Source organism: Gossypium hirsutum, chromosome A11, assembly GCF_007990345.1.
Source record: "Gossypium hirsutum isolate 1008001.06 chromosome A11, Gossypium_hirsutum_v2.1, whole genome shotgun sequence".
Classification (NCBI taxonomy): Eukaryota; Viridiplantae; Streptophyta; class Magnoliopsida; order Malvales; family Malvaceae; genus Gossypium; species Gossypium hirsutum.
Window position 1 is genome coordinate 16,259,782 of NC_053434.1, and position 24,183 is coordinate 16,283,964.

At 33.4% G+C, this 24,183-nt stretch overlaps 3 protein-coding genes and 1 long non-coding RNA gene across 5 annotated transcripts; 2 read left to right on the plus strand and 2 right to left on the minus strand.

Annotated features, from left to right (window-relative positions):
- Positions 1 to 295: 295 nt before the first annotated feature.
- On the minus strand, positions 296 to 1,425 carry LOC107923321 (uncharacterized). The gene is made up of 3 exons (XR_001691567.2): positions 858 to 1,425; positions 591 to 675; positions 296 to 509 (listed from the first exon to the last, which is right to left on the minus strand). It is a non-coding gene; the product is annotated as an uncharacterized lncRNA (long non-coding RNA).
- A 7,228-nt stretch (positions 1,426 to 8,653) lies between these two features.
- LOC107924670 (3-ketoacyl CoA thiolase 1, peroxisomal) lies at positions 8,654 to 12,325 on the plus strand. Its single transcript, XM_016855221.2, has 14 exons — positions 8,654 to 9,021; positions 9,103 to 9,179; positions 9,349 to 9,433; positions 9,520 to 9,646; positions 9,775 to 9,873; positions 9,978 to 10,048; positions 10,132 to 10,239; positions 10,336 to 10,413; positions 10,490 to 10,622; positions 10,710 to 10,806; positions 11,189 to 11,312; positions 11,411 to 11,519; positions 11,752 to 11,835; positions 12,084 to 12,325. Exons 1-14 carry the CDS (start codon positions 8,932 to 8,934, stop codon positions 12,164 to 12,166), a joined length of 1,365 nt encoding a protein of 454 aa, XP_016710710.1. The 5' UTR covers positions 8,654 to 8,931; the 3' UTR covers positions 12,167 to 12,325.
- A 4,727-nt stretch (positions 12,326 to 17,052) lies between these two features.
- On the minus strand, positions 17,053 to 18,810 carry LOC107923065 (sm-like protein LSM5). Its single transcript, XM_016853274.2, has 4 exons — positions 18,655 to 18,810; positions 18,431 to 18,554; positions 17,499 to 17,571; positions 17,053 to 17,400 (listed from the first exon to the last, which is right to left on the minus strand). Exons 1-4 carry the CDS (start codon positions 18,686 to 18,688, stop codon positions 17,368 to 17,370), a joined length of 264 nt encoding a protein of 87 aa, XP_016708763.1. The 5' UTR covers positions 18,689 to 18,810; the 3' UTR covers positions 17,053 to 17,367.
- An 868-nt stretch (positions 18,811 to 19,678) lies between these two features.
- LOC107923235 (uncharacterized) lies at positions 19,679 to 21,973 on the plus strand. 2 transcript variants are annotated; one of them, XM_016853449.2, is made up of 6 exons: positions 19,679 to 19,992; positions 20,212 to 20,372; positions 20,481 to 20,538; positions 20,651 to 21,105; positions 21,185 to 21,446; positions 21,542 to 21,973. In XM_016853449.2, exons 2-6 carry the CDS (start codon positions 20,367 to 20,369, stop codon positions 21,559 to 21,561), a joined length of 801 nt encoding a protein of 266 aa, XP_016708938.2. In that variant the 5' UTR covers positions 19,679 to 19,992; positions 20,212 to 20,366; the 3' UTR covers positions 21,562 to 21,973. The 2 variants fall into 2 exon arrangements, with proteins under 2 accessions (XP_016708938.2, XP_016708939.2); XM_016853450.2 differs by lacking the exon at positions 19,679 to 19,992 and having other exon boundaries at positions 20,033 to 20,372; positions 20,484 to 20,538.
- Positions 21,974 to 24,183: the final 2,210 nt, after the last annotated feature.

The window sequence follows — 24,183 nt, forward strand, 5'->3', positions numbered from 1 at the left end:
ATGGGGGTGTCAGACGCGTGGAGGAGAGGGGCATGCGTGGGGCGTGCGATGGTGGTAGTGCACAAGGTGGCCAGTGGTTGGCCTAGAGGTTCGGTAGCACACTGGGGGCTGAGTTGCGGCTGAGGGTTGACGGCTGAAAAAAATTTTGGAATAGTCGGGCTAGGGTTTTGGTATTGGTTTGGGCTTGTTTTGTTTAATGGGCTTTAGGGGTTTTTTTGGATTAGGGTAGGTTAGTTATTGGGTTTTGGGGATGGCCCAAAATTGGCCTGTACAACAGACTCAAGATTATACATCAGATTATAATGCTACATAAAATACAACAAAACTTTTCTACAAAAATCTTTGGATAGTTCAACTACCAAATAAAATTAAAATTATGCTATAGAGGGCTGCTCGAAATTATATTCCTACGATGGTCAATCTATATCAGCGAAGAGTGGCCCGTGCTGATATGTGTCCCAGATGCAAAGTTTATTCTGAGAATTTGTGGCATGTTTTTGTTGGATGTTCTGTGGCAACAGAGTTATGGAATGGATTAGATCTTGCATGGATAAATCAAAGAAACCCAGAGAATGGCTTGATTGGCTTACATGGATCTTTCATAAATGCGGTGAAACTCAGCGTCGGTTATTTGTCTGTGGAATATGGGTCTTATGGCGTGACAGAAACAGAAACCTGCATGAGGGGAAGTCATATACATGGGAAGATATAGCAAAATATGTTCACTATTATATCGGTGAATTGATGGTTTGAATGGGGAACAACTAAAAAAATTTCAGGACATTGAAAATTGGAAAGCCTCAGAGAATCCAATAATTAAAATCAATTTTGATGCCTTGTTCGATAGCACAACTTACAGATCGGTATCGGGGATAGTGGCGAGATCTGGAAATGGGGAGGTTGAAATTTCTAAATCTCACATGCACCTAGCGGTAGATACGGCTTTTGACGTAGAGGCAATTGCCTACTATGACGCTGTCCTTACTGGCTTAGAAATGGGCTACACAAAGGTTGTTATTAAGGGCGACTCCAAGTCCATCATAACCAAATGCATGGTGCAATCAGTGGACAAATCGCAAGTTAGTGCACATATTCGAAATATTCAAAGAGAAAAAAGCAAATTTCAGATCATTACTTTCCGTTATGCTCCCAGATCGGCTAATTGCTTAGCCCACATCATTGCGACAACATGCTTGAAGGAAATGAAGATGATTTACCTTCATGGAGTGGTCCCTGGATACGCCAACCGTCAATGGCTACTGGAACACCCACGAGAATCGAACTGAAACAACGAAAAGGAAAACGGAAAAGGGGTAGTTGAGAGGGTCCCTAATAAAATCTCTCAGGCTTTCTCCAGTGCAAATGAAAATGAAAAGATATTTGGGCAAATGACAAAGCTGGAGACGGGCATTCATAACGGATGGGGATTTCAAGTTTTATTTGTTTTAATTAGCTAAGGACTTTGGGTTTATTTTTGTAATAACCCAAATTTTATGGTTATCGGAAAAAGTGTATTTTCAAGTCTCCGTTACTAAAAAATGGATCCGTAAATAATTATCAAAAATATTTAAAAAGTTAATTGAGTGGTTAATTAGAGTTTAATTAAGTGAATTTAGCTTAATTAAGGACAATTGATAAAAGGATTAAATTGAATAAGGTGTGAAAATTTAATTATAGATTAATAAAAAAAGGGGACCAAAATGGCAAATATGCCATTTAATATAGTTGAGGCGGTAATTAGATTGAAAAATCTAAGATTTTTCTTAGATTTTATATATATTAAATATTAATTATTATTAATATTATATTATGAAATAAATTAAAATAGTGACAAATGTGTGGTAATTATAAAATACATGTGTAACAAATTGAATACATAAATTTGTAATATGTATATTTAATTATTAGTAGATATTTATTATTTATAAATGATATTTATTAATTGAATAATTATATTATAATATTTTTATGAAATAAATAAATACAAATAAGACAAATGTATGGTGCATATGGTGACATGTGTAATACTAATATACATACAATTGTAAAATACATATATATTTACTTATATAATGAGTATATTATTAAGTTATTATATATATATAAAAGAAAAGAAAAACAAGTGTATAAAAATAATTAGTACAAATGTTAAATAAATATTTGTTATTAAATAGATTTTTATTATAGTTATTATTGTTATTATATATATAAACCAAAAAGAAAGAATAGAAATAGAAACAGAAAGCCAAACGAAACAGAGAGCAGGGGAAGGAAAGAAAAGAAAGAAAGGGAGAAAAGGAAAAATTTAGATTTCAAGGTTTGGAAGTTTAATAGGTAAGTCAATTTAGCCATTTTTACTTAATTTTGATGTTTTAGAAGCTTTGGAACAAGATTTTGATAAAATTAAGTTGATATTTTGAAAGTTATTAGATTTCTAGATGATGTTTATGTTGAGTAAAGTGATGAAATAAGGGTTTAATTGATAGAAATTCAAGTTAGAAATGAAATAAGGATTGAATTGTAAAGTAATTCATAAGTTTTATGTTGAAGGGCTAATTTTTAAAGTTATTATGGATGAGTGCTGGAAGCATATGATGAATAAACATAGAATTGAAGCTTTAATTTTGATATAAGATAATTTTATTAAATAAAATTGACGGAAATTGATTTTAGGACCTAATTGTGAAAATGTTTAGAATTAAAGTCTAGTGCCGAAATTATGATTTCCAAAAGTTTTAAAGTAGTTTAAGGTGATAGAATAAAGTGTTAATTGAGAAAAATCAGCTCAATTGAGAGGCTAATTGAGTAGGGATGAAATTATTATTTATTAAAGTTCGGGGGAAGAATGGTTAAACAACTTGCATTAAAACAATATTGGACAGCAGCAGTAGACTAACTTTGAAAAATCACCATAAATTTTAGAAATCGAATTAGAAGATAAAAAAAATATGAAATTAAAGCTTATTAAGTCTAGTTTCTCATAGAAGAAACAATGTAAGCAATGGATTTGTAAATCATGAGATATAATGAATTTTGTGAGATAATGTCAGAATGAATTTGGGTTCCCCTGTTCTTACTTTTGAAAATCATAAAAAAATTGGATAAAAATAATTAGGGGCTTAAATTTATATGTTTAGAATTCTGAATGAGTATATTTTCAATAAAAATAAACATGAATATCATTTGAATTCTGTACGAGGAGATAATTAATTTTTAGTGAAGAAGTGTTAGAACTGTCAGACAGCAGAATAAGGGTAACTTTAACGAATAAACTGTACTTATTGGCTAAACCAAAAATTCTGAAAATTTTATGGTAAGAATATATATGAGTCTAGTTTCAGGAAAAATTAGTGGATCTTAATTTGGAGTTCTATAGCTCCAGATATAAATAATTTAGTGACTACGACACAGATGGACAGCTTGAATATTCATAAAAGTAAATAATAAAAATTATAGATGATGTTACTTACAAGTGTGTTATATACATTAAGGATGTGGAATGGAGAGGAGGAGGAGGAAAATATATATATGAATATTCAGTTAGCATGGCTAATTTGCATGTTTTAAGCTCATGGACTAAATTGAATAAAAGTAAAACTTTAGGGGGTAATTTTGTAAAAATGTCAAAAATGACTAAATTGAAGGGAATAAATTTTTTTATTATCTAAATTAATAAATTGAATGAAATTATCAATTTAAGATTGGGTGCAATTTGAGAAATTGGTAAATTACCAATATGCCCCTAAAACTTGGTATTTCTGCAATTTAGTCAGGTAGGTTCGTATATTTTGAATGAGCATGTAAATATGACAATTTAAATATTGTATCGTATTTTATATGATGTTTGAATTGAATATATGAAAAGGATGTTACATGAAACATGAAAATGAATACTAAATAATATAAATTAATTGAAATTATTCTGAAAATCTCGGTAATGCCTTGTATCCTATCCCGGTCTCAGGTACGGGTATGGGGTATTACTATTTTAGCCGTCGTTTAAGTTTCCTTTATGACTGTTGATTTGACTAGTTTTTCCATTTGATGTTATCAGAAAATTTATTAGTTTTGTTTTCCAATAAAATATCCCCAACCCTTATTTATTCAAAAAAAAATATCAATCCTATAGAGAGCTGTTACTAATTATAACGCTAATCACCAAATATTACTCTAATATATATCCAAATAAGTCGATAATAAAATTTCCTATGTTTAATAAGCAGAAATGAGATAGCAAATTAAAACGAAATAATCAATCAATAATAATAACTTAGGATTACAATTTCATCTAACGTATTAGCTAATTGTTCTATCTTCACCCAATTTACTTTAATAGAGTTGATTATTAACATGGGTACTAAATTTCCCTTAATTCTTTTTCAAGCAATTAAAAAACTAATTTAATGTAACTATTGACCTATATTTCTATGCCAATAATTTAGACCAAATTGATTAAGAATGAACTCCAATTATGGTTACTTAAGGTAATCAAGCATTTCTTATCATAATTACGAATCACGAATTGACACATCTAATTTAGATCAACGGTTATTCATTTTAGACCTAAAACAAAAAGTTCTCTTTCGATTTCTTTAAGTTTTGTCAGATAAATAGTTGGTTAGACTATTATCAATAAAGAACATGAATGAATAAATAATCAAATATCTGTTAAGAATAAAAAGATATGGAAATAGAAAAATATTTAATTAACTAAACACGGAATTCATTTCAACCCTAAAAAAGAGAACTTAGTTCATGGAGAAAATTAAAAACACCATGAAATAAAAACAATAGCTAGTCATAGAAAAAGGAAACAAGAAGAAATTGATGGAGAAACTCGGTCTTTTCCATTAAATCTATTGGTTCTTGATGCGTGAAGACTTTGGTGGCTTTTCTTTTTCTCCTCCTCTCCCTTGAGTTTAGGTCTCTTTTTCCCTATTATAATCCCTAAAAATCACAACTTTTGAAAATTGTTCAAGTAGTTGCGCCTAGACATGTCCAAGGGCTAAGTAACTCGCCTGGCCCAGTAAACTTGACCTAAGTCAGGTTTGGTCTAGATAAGAATTTTCGCACTTCAAGTCAACCCATATTTAATTTAAATAATAAAAAATATTTTTAGAATTTAAATTTAATTATAAAAGTATATAAAATATCAACTACAATATATTTTTTTCTTAATTTTTAATAATAAAATGGGCTTTTGAGTGGGCCTAGGCTTGAAAATTTTTTAGAACTGGGCCTCGTCATAGCCTAGACCATGGGTACATCTAGTTGCGTTACTCCAGTGAACAAACTTTTCTCTGTGTTCGTTGGAGTGGAGAGCTGTCCGCTTGCATTTGTTGGGGTAAAAAAATCTTTAGCAGGAGTAAAAATCTACTTTAATTGCCTATGTCAAACTATTCTTTCTCCACGCTTTTTCAGACCTACATTGGGTAAGAATCACTTGAAATGAGTCTTATTTAACACTAATAATATATAATTCATTAAAAGCATAAATGAAATAAAATAATTTAAAATTCCTAAAATCTACTAAAATTAACCCTAAAAAAAACCTAAATCCTAAAACCTTACTAGAATAGCAGACAAATAATTCTAAGATGTTAGATTTATCATTTATGTTTAAAGTTTTAAGAGATAAATATCAAATTTATATATAAACTTTGATTTGGTGTAATTATACACATGAAACTTGAATCGTGGTTCATATCTAGACATCTAACTTGGGTTTTGATTCAATTGTACACATTTAAAAAAAATGAATACATTCATTTATTTTCATATTGGATTAATATAATTATTTGTGTATGCAATATATCAATGTAAAATTATGTTAATTCAATAATGTTGACATGTTGTTAATGATTTGTGAAAAATTGAATCAAATTAAGATTTCATGTATAAAATTGTACAAAATCAAAATTCATATATGACATTACATATTGGATCAAAATTCATGTATAGTTTTAATATTTATCTCAAAATTTAATAAAATAATATTCAAATTATTAAAAATAATATGAACAAGTTTAAAATAAACTTAAGTTAACTATTTATAAATATAGACGATATCAAATAAAATTTGAAACCTATTTTCGATCAAACCAGGCATAACTCAAATCCAAACCAACTCATTACCACATTTGATTCCAATTTAATTTAAATGCAAGTATCTTAACTTGTTATCATTCCTATTTATGTATTTATTTCAAATGAAAATTCATTTAAGATCATAATATTTGTTCACATTTCCGTTCATTTTCGGCCGAGGAAAATGTTATTTAATGTCAAATTTTATATGCTTAATATAATATTTGGTATTTAAATTTTATATATTTTTTAAATTTAGTATCTAATTTTTTTCTCATAATTTGGTACCTGAACTTGGTAATTTTTTTTCCTAATTTGCTATCTAAACTTTTTTTTAGGTTCAATTTGGTACCTAAATTTATTAAATATTATAAAAATTACTCAAAACACTAACGGTGTTATTTTTTGTTATGCTATAAAAATATTGTCAGTATTAAAAGAAATTCGTGTTAAAAAATAGATATTGAGCTATGCTTAACGAATTAATAATAAATAAGAAAAAAATATTTTGTAAAATTTCAAATTAAAAAGAAATTCATTATTTTCAATAAATAAAATAATTAAATAAAACTAAAAATAATTGAACATATAAAATACAAAAAATATCATATCATCTGTCACATGTCAATTATATATTGATTATTTTTGTTACCTCAAAAAAATAACATTGTTAGAATATTAGAGTAATTTTTAAAATGCTTAGCAAGTACCAAATCGAACAAAAAAAGATTAGGTACCAAATTAGACTCCTAAAAAATATAAATATCAATATAAGAAAAAATGTTAAGTTCAAATACTAAATATTATATTAAACCTTTCCATATTTATAAATTTTGCTCCAATATATAAATTTAGGTATTTAAATTATTAAATATAACTCTGTGGTCCTATATAAAAAAAATTAAAAAATAAGATATATTTGTTTGCTAGTAATATTCGGCTGACTTCAGGACAAATGGATTTTTTTTCACGTTTTCTTACACGGAGAGTCCTTCTCCGACCACAATTTTTTTTTTTTTGAACAAAACTTTCGCTTGCAAGAAACATTATTCTTACGTTATAGTAGCATTCTTCTTATTTTCAAGTTGGGATTACAGTAAGATTTTTTATATTGTAATGCATTTTTTATATAACAATAATTGACACTTAAGGGATGATTTTTTGAATCGTAAGTTGTCTTGAAAACTTTGAAATGATAATTAAAAAATAATAATGAGCAAGACGCCACATCAATCTCAAAATAAAATAAATGGTTATTAATTTACTATTTGGTATTTAAATTTGATTTCAATATTTAATTTGAGACTTAAATTTTTTTTAGCTCAGTTAAGTACTTGAGTTTGACTTTAATGTTCAACTTAGTATTTAAGCTTCGTTTTTTCCTAATCGACTGTTTCTTTTCGCTAGAGCACAGATGTCAAACATTCATTGGGTCATATGATGCCTTTTAGTATGGGTACCAAAATGAAATTGAAGCCAAAATCAAGTACCAAATTGGGAAAAAATTAAGATACCTAATTAAAAATTAAATCCAAATTCAAGTACTAAATGATATATTACCTCTAAAATAAAAGAGAAATGGATAGAAGACAATAAATTTATTCGATAATAAAAGGGTAAATTACACCATTAGTCATTAAACCATGGGTAAGTTTTTATTTTGGTCACTTAACTAAAACAAGTTACAATTTTGTCACTAAACTATTCGAAAGTTTTTATTTAAGTCATTGAACGATTCAATGATCGGTACAATGGACCAGAATCTATCGACGAGTAGAAGAACATACCTTAGATCCAAGACCATTTCACAATCAATGTCGGAGATTGAAGAAAAAAAGTTGTTTGAAATTTGGTTTGTAGATTCGTGATGTTTAAAGTTGTTTCATGAAAAAAAAACTAGAGTGGGAATAGAAAGAGAAAGAGAGGTTTTGATTAGTGTAGACAATGCAAACAGATAAAGCTATATAACAATTGTTATACCTTATGTACTGAACCTCACAGATCACCCATGAAGAGCTCGACAGGTGTATCCCAATGGAACCAAAGATACTCCAAACCCTATAATTGGTTCGCGAACCACAACTTAGCGAACTTTAGAACTATGCATCTCCACTAAGGCTATATGAGGACCACATTAAGGCCCAAAGTAATTGATTACTAGTCATCCTAATATGTCTCATCTTAAGAGGTCATATCACCGTACTGTTGGGAGTATCAAATTAAATTTCCATGTCAACAATCTTAAGACACGGAGCAAAATTTATCCGTCAATGTAAAAGGGACCATGCAAATAGCTCATAGACACTACATGCTGATCCTTTCTTCTCTAACCATTCTACTTTTCTCCAAAGAGATATCTAACCAAACCTAAATACCCTCTCTTTCCTCATTAATCCATAACATTTTTCTCTTGATTACCTTACCGGTTAACAAGCAGTAATTTTAATAGTGCAGTGAATTAAAGAAAAAAATTTAAATCTAAAATTTTTGAATTATTTTCCAAATAAAAGAATCCCTCACTTCCGTCCAATTGAAAAAAAGGTGGATAATTTCAATGTTCAAACAAGCCAAGCTAGAGAGAAAATTAAAATAAAATGAACCAAAATTGATAAGCAAACTCAAGCTAAGATCCCAAATTCTTATTGGTTGTTGGATGACTTGCTATTTTGGAAGGCTGCTAAAAATGTTGACCCAACCTGCCCCAAGAGTCACTGAAACAGACAATATACGGTATTTAAGTTATTAGTATTATATTAACCCATTATTGCATTTCCATTGGAGAGGAAAGTAAGTAACCGAAGCGAAAGGATTTGAGAGAAAGAAGGGAAAGACTCTGATAGAAAAATGGAGAAAGCAATCAACAGACAACAAGTTTTGCTTAATCATTTACAACCCTCTTCTCAGTCTCATCAATCACCTGCTGCTATTCTATTTGTAAGCTTCATCTTCTTCTTTCTTTGGACTTTTTTGGTTCTTTCTATTATTCTAAAAGTGGTTTTGTTTTCGTTTGATTAGCCTTCCAACTGCGCGGCGGGGGATAGCGCTGCTTATCACCGGACGGCTGCTTTTGGGGATGATGTTGTGATTGTTGCGTAAGTTATTTACTAGTCAAATAATCTATATCATGTTATCCAAATTATATTCTCTCTTTTTTTTTAATCCAAAGGAATTAGTAGGAAAAAAAAAACAATATCTATCTTTTATGTGTTTCTTTGATCGATTAATTTTGGTATTAAAGAGGGGGAAATTGTTGTTACACAGGGCATGTCGCACTGCAATTTGCAAAGCAAAGCGTGGAGGCTTCAAAGATACACTTGCAGATGATTTGCTTGCCCCTGTTTTAAAGGTTAAATGCCCTTGGCTTTTTTAAGTAAAGTTGTCTTTGAAGTCACATCCCTTTTGCTTCCCATCTTAAGTTAAGTCTCGGCGCAGGCTGTGATTGATAGAACAAAGCTGAACCCAAGTGAAGTGGGGGATATAGTTGTTGGTACAGTGTTGGCACCTGGTTCACAAAGAGCATCGGAGTGTAGGATGGCAGCATTCTATGCTGGTTTCCCTGGTATAGTTATTCTTTCAAATCCGTCGTCTTTTTCGAGATTTTAACTGTTTGTTTTCATTGAATTCCATTTGTTAACTATGCCTGTTTTGTATGTAAACGTTGCTAACATAGTTACCTGTTACAACCAGATACGGTGCCTATTAGAACTGTCAACAGGCAATGTTCATCGGGCCTGCAAGCAGTTGCCGATGTTGCTGCTTGCATAAAAGCAGGATTTTATGATATTGGTAAGGATGCTTTATCTGATCTACATATTTGAATGCTAAGAAAGATTTAATTCGAGCAACCTTCACCTCGGTTCCTGTATTGACCTTCTTGGTTTTCAATGTAGGCATTGGTGCTGGACTTGAGAGCATGACAACTAATGGTAGTGCTCCTGATCAAAGCAAAGTTAACCCGAAGGTATATAAAACACAGCTCGTTTTCACTATTTTGGATATATTTTACATTAACGTCTTAATATGCAACTGCATTTATTTTTACAGGTAGAGAGCTTTGCCCAAGCCCGGGATTGTCTTCTTCCTATGGGCATTACTTCCGAAAATGTCGCACAACGCTATGGTGTGACACGGCAAGAGCAAGACCAGGCTGCTGTAAGTTCTTTGGTTTTCCTTTAGAATATACCATTACCTACCTATGTAAACTTAAATCTTTGTTTTGTCTGAAACGCCTTTGTAAACATAATATAGGTCGAATCTCATAGACGTGCTGCTGCTGCAACAGCATCTGGTAAATTCAAAGAAGAAATTGTCCCTGTATCCACGAAGGTAATTTCGTGTAGTAAATTATTCCGGTTTAGTGTTTTTATGATATTTCATTAACTCACATGGTTAATCTGCAAAGATTGTGGATCCTAAAACTAGAGAAGAGAAGGCAGTCACAATTTCGGTGGATGATGGTATCCGCCCAGACACAAACATGGCTGGTCTAGCCAAGTTAAAGCCTGCATTTAAGAAGGATGGAACCACAACTGCTGGTATATACGGATGAAATTTGTGAAAAAAAAACTCTGACAAGAACATTATGTAATTGAATGAAAACTTGTTTTCCAATTTTTTCTTAGGAAATGCTAGCCAAGTGAGTGATGGTGCAGGAGCGGTCCTACTTATGAAGCGAAGTTTGGCGCTGCAAAAAGGACTTCCAATCCTTGGTGTTTTCAGGTAATGAAAACTGCTCCAAGTTGAGTTTGGCTCATTTATCTTAGCTATTCTACATTATCTTTTAGTGACCAGGTAGATGATGGCTCCATTTTGCATTCGTTTACCGAAATAGTAGTAGGGATCACTGATGATATGGTTCTAGAATTCTGTCACTTGACTGCAAAAGAACAGTTAAACAAGCTATGGCTTTGAGGGGGAAAAAATAGACAATAAGTAAATAACCACGCAGTGCCTATCAAGTTTACCGAATTTAGAGATTAAAAGCCTTTAAGAAAAGGAGAAGGAATATTTGCTGCACCTGATAATCACTTATCTTTTCTACTCATATGTTAGCTTAAAAGGATGAGGCCCTCACTCTGCTTTCCTATGCTCCATCTTGTAGAAGCTTTGCTGCTGTTGGTGTAGATCCTGCTGTGATGGGCATCGGTCCTGCTGTTGCTATACCAGCTGCAGTCAAGTCTGCAGGTCTTGAGATTGATGATATAGACTTGTTTGAGATCAATGAGGTAGTAGATTTTTTTTAGTTAATTTCATGTTGAAGATGAATTTCATTTGAATTTTTCTTTCTTTTCTAAGTACGCAATATGTATTTTTTTTTCATCAGGCATTTGCATCTCAGTTCGTATACTCTTGTAAGAAACTGGGGCTTGATCGTGAAAAGGTCAACGTTAATGGAGGTGCAATAGCCCTTGGGCATCCTTTGGGTGTTACAGGTACAAATTTCACAATTTGTAATAAATAAATACATGAAAAGCAAACAATGAAAAGTACCAAGAATCCAAAATGCACACCTATGATGAATTTGTGTGTATGTATGACATTCTTCAAACATATGTACGTCTGAACAAATACTACATTACCTGTTCAAACCTTTCCAGAGGATAAGCTTGATCTTGAGGAAGGTCTGGTATTAATTTGTGATATATATCGTTTTTTGTGTATCAGGTGCTCGCTGTGTTGGAACTCTGTTGTACGAGATGAAGCGTCGTGGGAAGGACTGTCGCTTTGGAGTGATCTCAATGTGCATAGGTACGCCTCCCTCCCTCCCTCCTTAGTCCAAGTAAAGAATCGGAACAAGTTTAATGGCAGCACCTAATGGAGTGAGGCTTAGTTGCCTTTAATGGGATAACTTGGTCAACTGTAGCTTGTAATTGTTTTTGCAATCAGTGATTTGACTTCATTTGCCGTTAACAATTGAACTGAAACGTGTAGACTCGTTCCTTTTTCTGTCTTTATCTGGTCAAGAAAAGTAATAGTTGGAGTGTTTGTGATTGCAGGAACTGGAATGGGGGCAGCAGCTGTTTTTGAAAGGGGAGACTGTGTTGATGAACTCTGCAATGCTCGAGTTGTCAACAACTAAGGACCTTATATCAAAGGATGCTCCATAGATATGCTTGTTGCTACCTTACAATTTGTATTAAATATATGGCTTTCCATATTCCCATGATTGGATAGTTGTTTGTGAGTTGTCAAAGCTTTCATATTGAAAAATCAAAATAAAGTTTACAAGTTATTTGAATATCTATATTTATCATTCTATAGATATGTTTGTTTTGAGCAATTTAATTTTTTTTCTTTTATGTTCTTTTAACTTTTTTTTTCATTCTCTTTTGTTTCTCCCTCTGTTTTCCTCCCTTTTCCAATTCTTTTAACATATCAAATAGGATGACACACACTCTCTCTCAACTTATGCTCTCTTACACTCTCGACTTTCATCAAATTCAATCTCTCACTCATTATGGCACAAACCCTTACACGTGCTGCCATATCCACTCTCACGTGTCATAGGGCTAGAACTTTAATCTCATAATTCGTGCGACTTTAGGCCATCTATTCATTCCAAACATGCCTAAGTCAATCTAAACACCGTAAGGATTCACAAAGAATTCCTTCAATGCACCAATTTATATAACAAAAGCAACACAAATCAAAAGAAGGCTCAAAAGAACAAAATAGCCTTAGAAAACTTATGCAATAGATGTGTTTGAGTAGATGCTCCCAATTGTATTACTTTCTCAAAGAATACAAGAATACAATGGATGAATGTATGATTTACAAGTGAAGGGGAGACTTTTTATTTATAGTTAAGCCTCCCAAAACCGACGGTGTAGATCAAATTACATTAATGGACGAGATTAAGCCTATCCCTACAATCAAGGGATTTACAAGATTACATGATCAAATCATATCTAATCTTACAAGATATTATTCTCACCCACTTCTAAGATTAGTTTCCCTATTTACCACAGTAGCCTAACTTTCCATATTTGCATAATTGGGCCACCCAAGCTTCAAACAGATAGGCTTCTTCCATAACTCTTTGAATCAAGCCAACTCTCATAGGTCAAATGATCCCCATTTAAACTATAGACATCCATGAGATGCATTTTGTGCGATGGCCATGGACTTTGAACTGTGGCCCGTGACATTCTTCCCACCTATTCTTGCAACGCACTTATTACGCCTTCGAAATGACACCGACTTGATTCGCCTCGGAACTCTTTTGTCGCCTTGGCTCCTTCCCGACTAACGTCACTATCAAGTCATCTATTTCTTCGAAACTTTTACCTCGGCTTTCATCACCTCTTAACTCGAACTGTCTCACTCATTGGTACATATCGCCGGTAATAAGCCACGGCTCTCACTTGCCCACATTTTGACTCGCTTTGATCGAAATCCTCTTGTTTCTCACTGCTAGGCTTCAATATGCCCACAGTCTCTCTCCCTCCTCACTGAAGAACTTTGATAGGGCCCCTATGTTCTTGTCAAGCCAACAAGTTAGAACGCAAAACACTACCAAAGTGTTTGAAATGTACCTTACTCCCAATATTTACTCTGGTCCACTTTTTAGTTTGCATCACCACTTTCGCGAAGTCTGATGCACAACTCATCTTACCCATTGGTGGTAGCTCATCTGATGAATCAACAGAAATGAGCCTCATTGATCTTAGATTCAAAGTTTGCATCACTACTTCTTCCTCTAAGTCCAAGCATAACTCACATCTTCCTTGGGTGAAGCCTCGCTGACGACTCAACAAACTCTGTTATTTTCCTCGAATTAAGCCTCATTAGTCCTAGCTTCAATGTTTGCATCGCTACTTATTCATCTAAGTCCGATGCCAAAATCACATCTTCCTTGGTTGAAAATCCTTCGATGACTTAACAAGCTTCGATGTTGTCTTTTCCTTGACCACGACTAACTTGAATTGCTTTGGACAGTTCTATAACTCATACGGATAACGGCACAAAAAGTATTTCCCTCGCTTCTTCTTGCTCCTATTTGCCCTATTGGATTCAACACCCCTTGCGCTCGAACCAAGTTTCTTAGGCACTTTGTCTTACCTATCGTCCTATTCGATGGCAAACTTTTCAGAACATTTTCGTAACCTATGCGGACCATGACACAAGAAACACTCCACTGGCTTCTTTTCATTTTCGGCCTCTTTAGCTTCGACACTCCTTGCGCTCGACCCAAGTCTCACGACTTTACCTTCCGACTTATCCTTCTCATAAAGCACGAATTTCTTCGGACATATCTTCAACATATGTGAACCGTCGGAAAGAAAGCATTTGATATTGCCCCTATTTTTGTTGGGTTTCCTCTTCCCAACTTATGTTTTCTCATTACCACCATTGTGGTTGCCATTGCCATTATCTTCCTCGTGATTCCTTTCATATACACCCATTTCCTCAGACTTGAAAGACTCAAGCTTGTCTTTTCCTAGACCCAGCTTGACCATGGACTCCACTACCGTCATGGCTTTCGACTACTCTTGGACACCTCGTTTTAATTTTTTGTCTAACCCACGGCTTTAACCCATTCTTGAAAGCAATAAATGCTTCAATCTCGATCACATCTGAAATTTGGAGCATGAGTTCCTTAAACTCTCGAACATACTCCCCCACTGTGCCTCGTTGCGTAAGCGATCACAACTTTTCTCGAGCTTCCTCAGCAAATTCTGGATAAAACTGCCCATTTAATTCATGATAAAACTATTCTCACGTCTTAATCTTACTATGCCTTTTATCTATGGACCTTTCTCACCACCAGAAAAGCGCAATATCAATAAGAAACATGGAAGCATTGTTTACCTTAATCGCATCTTCCATGATGCCTTTAGCATACGAAAGTAGTGCTCCATTCTACACAAGAAATTGTCCACATCACATGTAGACCTTGTCCCCGTAAACTCTTTTGGCTTTTGGCATCTACCTCACAATTGAATGCTACACTCGACACTCCATTACTTACGGCTGCTCGACACAAGGCAAGCTTTCCCTGAGCTCCTCTATTCTTGTGCTCAAAGCCTTCATCGTAGCCATTGTTTCCTTCTTCAAAGCCATCATCATGGTCTCGAGAGCATTATTCTTCTCTGTCAGCTTATTCCTAGTGGAATTTAACAACTCTTATACATTTTCCACATTGGAATTTAGAGACATCTTCACATAGTCCCTAGATTATTCCCGCCAGTCCTAGAGCAATTCCTTCACGTCCCTATGGACTCCTAAAGATTAGCCACTCGTTCTTTTACACCCGACAAATTTTCCTTCAATAGGATTAGTTTTTTGGCCCATCAATAGGTCTCTTTTGACTCATTCTGATAAGCAACTTCTTTCGACATCTTAACGATACCTTCGCAACCCAGGCTCAAATACCATTATCACGAGGCTAGAACTTTAGTCTCGCAATTTGTGCAGTCTTAGGCAATCTTTTCATTCCAAACATGCCTAAGTCAGCCTAACCACTACAAAGTGAGGAGTCACAAATAATTTTTCCAATGCACTAATTTATATAGCAGAAGCAACATGAATCAAAAGAAGACTCAAAAGAATAGAATAGCCATAAAAAACTTATGCACAAAATGTGTTTAAGTAAATACTCTCAATTATATTAATTTCTCAAAAAATACAATGGATGAATAGATGATTTATAAGTGAGGGGGATACTTTTTATTTATAGTTGAGCTCCCCAAAATCGACTGTCTAGATCAAGGTACATCGATGAACGAGATTAAGCTTATCCCTTTAATCAAGGGATTTACAAGATTACATAATCAAATCATATCTAATCTTACAAGATATTATTCTCACCCATCTTCTAAGATTAGTTTCCCTATTTACCAATGTAGCCTAACTTTTCATATCTGCATCATTGGGTCACTCAAGCTTTAAACGGACAGGCTTTGTCAACAACTCTTTGAATTAGGCCAACTCTCGTGGGTCAAATGATCTCCATCTAAACGATAGACCTCTATAGGATGCATTTTGTACAATGGTCACGGGTTTTGAATTGCGGTTCGTGACACACGCGTCACTTTACTCTATCATTTCTCCTCTCCCAATGCCTCATATCCTCCAAATCCATCACTCATCCTCCTCTCATCCCTTCCCTCCGCTTCTCTTGTCACCCTCTTACCTCTCTTTCTCACGTCGTCCAATATCTCCCTCTCGCCCCAACAGGTTTTACCTCCATCAGGTGCTACGTCAATCGCTCCGAAAACTCCTATTACTATTTGCTCAACTTTGGGTCGAACTTTAGTGACCAACTGCTAACTAAAATGACCCGACTATTTTTAAGTTATGATTATGAGCATTGACTTATCGTTATGGATAAGCTCGGTGAAGAAAAAGCTACTAAGTAGGAAATAACCGATTGCTATATCAAAACCCTCGCTAAAATCGTTGGCATGTTTTTTTTTTGTGATTTTATTCATCAACTCTTTTGGGTGTTTGGATGCTAAGAAAGTCTGGAAAAATGGGAAGAAAAAAAGTTGGTTTAATTTTGGAAAGGAAGATAATATCTTGAGTTTTTTTATTATTTACCTTTTGGGGGTTACCTTTGTTTTCACAATAATATATTATTTATTAATATTACTTATGATACATTTCATTAAATTTTTTGTTTGAAATGATAATTTAACGCATCACTTCTACTTACTGTTACAACGTTAACGGTAATTAACGGCTCAGTGATTAAAATGTAATATGAGATAAACAAAAATGACTTTTGATAGTATACCCTTTTAATTACCGTTGAGTCAAGATTAAAATTTTAAATTTAAGAAACATAGGGACTAAAAATGATAAAATTAAAAAACATGAAATAAATCCACAACTTACGAGACCAATAGCAAAATTTGGCCTAAAACATGTACTTATTTGCCAAATAATATCCACCAGAATGCAAAAGCATTGAGACCCATTGCTTAAGGAAAAGCAGACTATTCTTTAATTGCATCAATGAGCTTAACTGCAACAATGCCAAACCTGGCTCTTTTTGATTCTTAAGGCTAAATCCGTCTAAGCAAATATAATACTAGTTAACAAGGATGATGGACCAATAAAGTAACATTAGACCTAAAAGCATTTGAAATGTTATGATAAGCATAATCAATCATTAACCATGACAGTAAATGTTGCCAACTCTGCCCTACCACCAAATTTCGAGAATCTTACAGTGATCCAAGTTAACTAATTAGTTCTGCGCCAGATTTCTCACTAAAACTGAGAATATGGCCAGGAATTAATAACATTAAACGAAACAGGGAGGAGCTAACACTTTCATTCGGGATCAGGTGAGCCTCCTGGGACCAACTGCATTGCACAAAATGAAATAGTATAAGAAATTTGAAACCGTTATAAGCTGTGGCCTTTGGTTTCTGGTAATCCAAATTGTGTAAACAAAATCTTACAATGGCGATGTTGTTTCCATTAAGCAAAATTTGATCAAGCTTTGTGATACGTCTTCCTTCAGCGGTGATCTCACTGTGATATGCAAAAAAGAAGCATAGAAGCAAATAACATCAGCACATTCTATGAGGGATATCCTATTTAAGGGGGGCAAACACTCGAGAATCACTTATGCACGCGGTCGAGCATGAGGCAGACATGTTACTAAGTCATTAAAGTCAAAATGAAATATATATTATGCATATTCTTGTATAGCACTATTATTTTCAAGTCAATGTGAGAAAAAACAAACCAAACATCTTGTCACTCTCAAAAGAAATAACCATCACCACCTAGTAAAAAGATATGCGAACTACTATGAAGATCAATCGGGACGAAACTTAAATGAAAAAAGGAGCCATGCGGCTGGCAAAGCAAGCGGATTTTCAGACCAAAACAATTATTTCTCAACATGTCCCTTCAACAATGAGGATTCTTACTGACACAACATTAACAGTAACGAAAATGGTGACTGAAAAACCTTAATTCCACCACAAGGTATCAATTGGCATAGAAAAAAGAGAGTAGAAAACCTACTCTATCCCAAATTTAAAAGCCATACTCACTTTATGCAGATTCCAAATAATTTCAACATTTGAACCAGACGATGAAAAGTAAAGCTTCAAATCATGGGAAATTTGCTTCAAACCTGAGCTTAAAGTTTGAACCCTTAAGTAATTTAAGGGGAAAATAGAGATTACCCAAAGTATTGATACAAACATGATAACTAATAATACCCAGACAACTTGATATCTTTCTCATTAATTTTGTAGCCCATTTTTTCTAGTGAGAAACCCTAGAATACAGAACAAAGTCAAACATTGCAGGGAAAGTCTGAGCTGAAATATCTGAATCAAAACCTTCAAAGAAGAAAAGAAGGAAGAAAGAACTTTACTATTCAGTGACATCTTCGAGGACCATGTTGACGTAAACATCGAAGCCTCTTAGAGTACCCACGAGCTCCTTGTCCCCTTTCATTATCACCCATATTTTGGACCCTATGCACCTATCTATCAACTCTGCAGAGGAAAAAAAAACCAGAAAACCAAATTGATATTCTGTCTGATTTTCTCGAGAAAGTGAAGGAAAAAAACATAAAGGGGTAAAAAAAAAAGTCACCTGACGGAAGAAGCTGCGAGGGATTGTTTGCCATTGCTTTTTAAGAGAGTTCCGGCGAAAAATAAAAACAAAGAAGAACAAAAAAGCTCCAATTTTGAAGCTTAATTTGTCAACACTGTTTTCTTCTTTAAAGGGCTACAATCTTTTTTTATGACTAAAATATCCTAGTGAAAACAACTTCATAAGATCAAACAGGCTCAGTTGGCCCAACAGGCTCCAATTTTGGATTTCTGGGTCCAAGTTTTCTTGTATTCATAGCTCATCGACTATTTCAAGATTTCACCGAACTATCTTTTTCATGTCTTCTTCCTGTTTTGACATTACGTTGGCAAAAATTTTGCCATCAAATGTTTGGCAGAAAATTGTATTTTGTCTCGTTTCTAGTTTTGTTATACCCCTAGTCTTCCCAACAAAACGTGATCTTCTTCCCCATGATTGAAATTTTTGGATTTTTTTATATAAATGAACAATTATATTACAATGAGAGAATAAACACAATCTTATATCAATCAACTTGAAATTCATGCAAATTTTTCACTGAATTATATAAAAAAGGTGCAAGGTTCTAAAATATATCTAGACATTCCATGATGTACGTTATCCCTTTGCTTCCTCGATTCACTCCCATCTACATTCTTCTCCCAACATAAATATAGGAACACTTGAAACGAAAATCCAATTTAGGCAATGGTGAACACAGTGACACGTCCATTCACTCCATCTTCCATCAAAATTTTGTAAGACTAGTCCCCCTCCCCCTTTCCCTGTGAGAAAGGAAAATGATAATTAGAGAGGTTGAAAGTCATGCAAAGATTGGCCTCAAATTTCTTGTAACATCATATTATTACATTAAAGATTGGCCTCAAATTTCTTGTAACATCATATTATTACATTAACATGAACAACTAACTACTATGGCCCTATGTGGCATCTCTTCTTTACCTTGCCATGTGAGACAAAAACTGGGGTCATTGTCTTTGTCCCCACCGGATTTTCAAGTCTCCTAAAATATCTGTTTGCTCACATGCTAACACTGTTTCTGGAATAAACATTTACATTTATTCTGACATTACATGTTCCTTTGGTACACATTACTGTTTAAAACCTTCATTCATGGGGGTATATACAAACATGCTGTTACAATGAAGTATCCATCACAAATTATAACCAAAATCTGCTGCCTGGCTTAGTTTAGCTCTTAAATGCATTATTGGCCTAATATGATGATTTTGAGACCCTGATCTTAACTGATGATCCATTTCAGGTCAAGATATCAGGACCACCGGGGACTGACCAACCACGGGCTTACAAGTGTATGGCAAAGACAAAAGCCACCAGGTCTGGTTCTTAAATTAAAACTTATCTCCCTCTTAAATTCATCATATGAGCATATGTTATATAATACTACTCGCCCATGTTACTATGGATCTCAAGCCAACCCTTCCCCACTCACTGCTTGGTTGTCTCATCATCATCTTCCTCAAACACTCACTCACCTTTCTCAAATTTCTTTTTGTCTTCATCTTCACAAGTGCTTCATTTTTTTTTTTACTACAGGAATCTCAAGCAATACTGACAGCACCACATAGATCTCTCAGAGCTGTCCATTTTGACCAAGATTTTGCTGAAACAAAGTAGAGTTTCACTCATTTCCAATACTATATAATTTATTCAGTTCCCCTTCAAAGACAAAATATCAAAGCAAAATACAAATGCAGGTGAGCTGGTTCATTAGCAATTCAAAAATCATATATATGGTTAACAAGATATTCAGCATAGCATTGTCCTCGACCTTATATATCCTTCATTTGTGAATTTATATATAGCAGATCCTTCAATGGCTCTTTAAGGTAGCACATGAACAAGGAAGGGAAAATACTGAAGGTAAGCAAAAATGTGTGTGTATATATATATATATATCTTGTCAACTATAACCAATTAACCATATATGTTATTGTCTGAAAATGAGTCTAATATTGTTTCCAATTGTTTGCAGATCAGGAAGATAAATCCAAAGACATAGTTTTCTCAAAGCATAGAAGATCAAAAAGTAAGAAGTTTAATAAGTACTTTAAGCCAATCATATTTCCATGCAATAGAGATGTTGCGAGGGCCTGCTTCTATAGTACTATCTATTTGAGTAGAGTGAGGAGCTCTTCTCATAGAGGACAACAACAGCATTGGGCTCAATCCATGAAGATGAAGAAGAAACAAGATATCGCTACAGGGTTCAGTGTTAGTCCAAAGTCGGATTCAGGTACTCGTACAGGGGACAAGGTAGTTTTACCGTTAAATGAACCCCCGGCGGAAAATGACCAATGCAACACCATTGAAAAGAAAGAAAAGGTTAAAGGGGACAAAACCAAAACCATGTCTAGAATGAAGGAGCTGTTGAGATGGGCTGCTGCTAAGAAACCGGAGAAATTAGGCGGGAAGTTCATCGGCAGAAAGGTAAATGAAAAAACTTGTCTTCGAAATCTTCATTTGTTTAAGGATTGTGTAGTTTAAAAGAGTTCAAATTTGTTGACAGGTTTTACAGTTTAGGAGCCGTGAAGCAATGAAAGGAGTGTCGGGTGATCATGATCAATTGAGCAATGAGTCACCTAAGATAAGCTTTAGATGGGATGTCCAGAGCTCCTCCACTACTTCCTCAGCCTATTCTGGAATCACAGTGACTTCTTCGTTGAGAAATGATGAAACCTGCAATATATTATCATTGAATTCAACTCCTATGCATGGCTTAAACCGTTGTTGTAGCAGGAGAGGGAATTGGATAACTACAGACTCTGAATGTAAGAGTTACATATATATGTATATATATGTGTGTCTATGTATTCTTATGGTGTTCAAGTCACTTAATTATGTTTGTATGTTGTTGTGGACACAGTTGTGGTGCTTGAGCTGTGACGATATGAGATAAAGAGGAGGTGATGGTAGGCTGAAGCTGAAAATTTTCTTTTGGGGGGGGAGTGTAAAAAGGGGAAGAAAAGAAATACTCCATTGGTATAGGCTTAGATTTGATTAATTAAAGTTGATTGGTTATTTGTTGAGATATTTTAGGTATTATCCAGTTAGATGTAGAAATATCAGTGCTATGGATCTGAAATGTAACATCGAAGACTACTCAAGATTATTGACCTACGTGCCCAAGCTGAGCACCGACTTCAATCCATTTTCCATCGCATGAAGTTAACGCCATCTATTGTTAGAAAACAGGCTTTTTAAGCTTAATATAGGCACTGTATCTATGCGTCTCGTTAGTACATGCCTTTGTCACAAGCAATGTTTCTTCATAACATAGATTACTCATTCAATTCAATTACTCAAATTATAAAAAATTGATAATTTAAATTTCTAACTACAAACATTTAATTAGAATTTGTTTGCATAATAACATTTTAAGTAAATTAAAGTAATCTTTAAAATTTTACAATATTATACTTACATTCTATTTCTTTACTATGTCTCTATCGAATCAATTCACATGTAATATAATGTTTTATCATCTTTTCATTGGTTTAAAGTTGTCTTTTTTTTTAAAAAAATTTTAATTTTTTTACTTAATTATTAAAAAAAAACATCAAACGAATATTGAAGGCAATATTAAGATTAGGAATGGTGATGGAGCAAGATGAGGTGAATATCATTAAATCCATCACCGCTCCATAGTTGGCACACTTAGCTCCACCACTCGTCTCACTCCAATATGGATGCATAATCTTGAAAATCATTACCACCTCTATGAATATTGATTATATTCATCTCTGTCCCATCTCGCTTTGTTTCAATTTAATTTTTGATATTTATCTTTAATATTTTTAATCTTTTGAGGGTTGAGTGAATATTTAAATATAATTCTTGAAAAGGATATCTAAACATAAAATATATATATAGATTTTTTCCCTATATTACATTATTAACTTCCAAAGAATTAGGGTGGATAAACTCTAAAACGATCATCTGAATTATATCCAAAAATAAATATGATAATCTATTAAAAACCCAATTATGGAATATGGACAAACAGTTTGGACTTGGACTCCTTGAGTTGGTTGGTTTGTAGAGTTGGGTCAAACATTGCATGCATTTCCTTGATTGTTAGGCTTATTATTATAAAAACATTCAATTTGTTCATTAATTTGATTATGACAAAATTTGGGTCCAAGGTGACTAAACATGTTGAGGTAAAAGCACACAAATCGTTGTAGTAAGAATTAAATTATATTTTATTCTTGTTATTCAAAAAATAGATAAATTATTTTATATATATTAAATCAAATAGTAAACGGTCATTCACTTAAAAATTCCTTCTATTTCTAATGTTAAAGATTGATCTTTTTACATCCATATGAGGTAAATGTGGCACACCACGTGTCGCTATTTGGTTATTCTGTCAATCACATCAATCTTGACCAGTATAAATTGATGAAATCTTTAACAAAAAGAGTCAATTTACTCTTTGATCTAACATTTAAGGACTAATTTATCCTCTCTCTTTTTAATAGAAATGGTCAAATACAACCTAACTCCTAGTACAATGGCCTCTATGGTGCTTTTACCAACATGTTGACGACGCGAGCGGATTTCAACAAACTATTTCCAATCTAAATTAGTTCTAACCAAGTCTTTAAATATTTATAATATATATTCATCATTTGATATTGTTGATGTCATAAGTCAATCAAACAGTAACTTAGTTGAATTATGACGAAAATATTTTTAGCTTACAAAGTATATTGTATTATTTGAAGGTGCTTTTCTCATTCTATATCGTTTAAATAAATAAATAAAACACATAATAGCATTTGAATCCAAACCTCTAAAAGTTTCAATATTTATACTTTATCATTCAACTAAACCTACCACTATTATTTTGTTAATACAGTGTACCATAAGGATGACAGGGAGGACGATGTGGTGGTGTTATGGAGGCCAATTCACCTTAAAAGGCGAAGAGCTGAAGAGAACAAGCAGAGGGCTAAGGACGAGGCTGAATATGTCAAGTGCTCAAAGGTTGTTGAAGAGGCCAAAAGATCCCTCCCTCATTGATGAATGACTGAGAGGGTACTTATATGGGTTGTTAAGGTGCGTATTATGTCTCTATTTCATTCCTACCGAATAACTTTTTCATTACTATTCTATTCCGTACCTGCAAACCGTACGTGGTTTTGTAGTTATAACCACTCTTACAGTACGTTTGGTTCACTGTAATGGAATAGAGCTGTAATGGAATAGAGCTGTAATAAGTTATTCAACTGTTTGGTTGAATGGAATTGAATAGAACTCTAATAGTATTCTTATGTTTGGTTGAATGGAAGGATGTTGTAATAGCATAAAGAAAAAAGCTAAAATGACCAGAGTACCCTTAGCAGAGTTTTTGTTAGGTAGATGATTATTGTTATTGTTATTAAATTTTAATAAGATTATTATTAAAAATAATTTAATAAAAATAATAAATAATTTAACCATATTTTAACAAAATTATTATTAAATATAATTTAATAAAATTCTTAATATAATTATTATTAT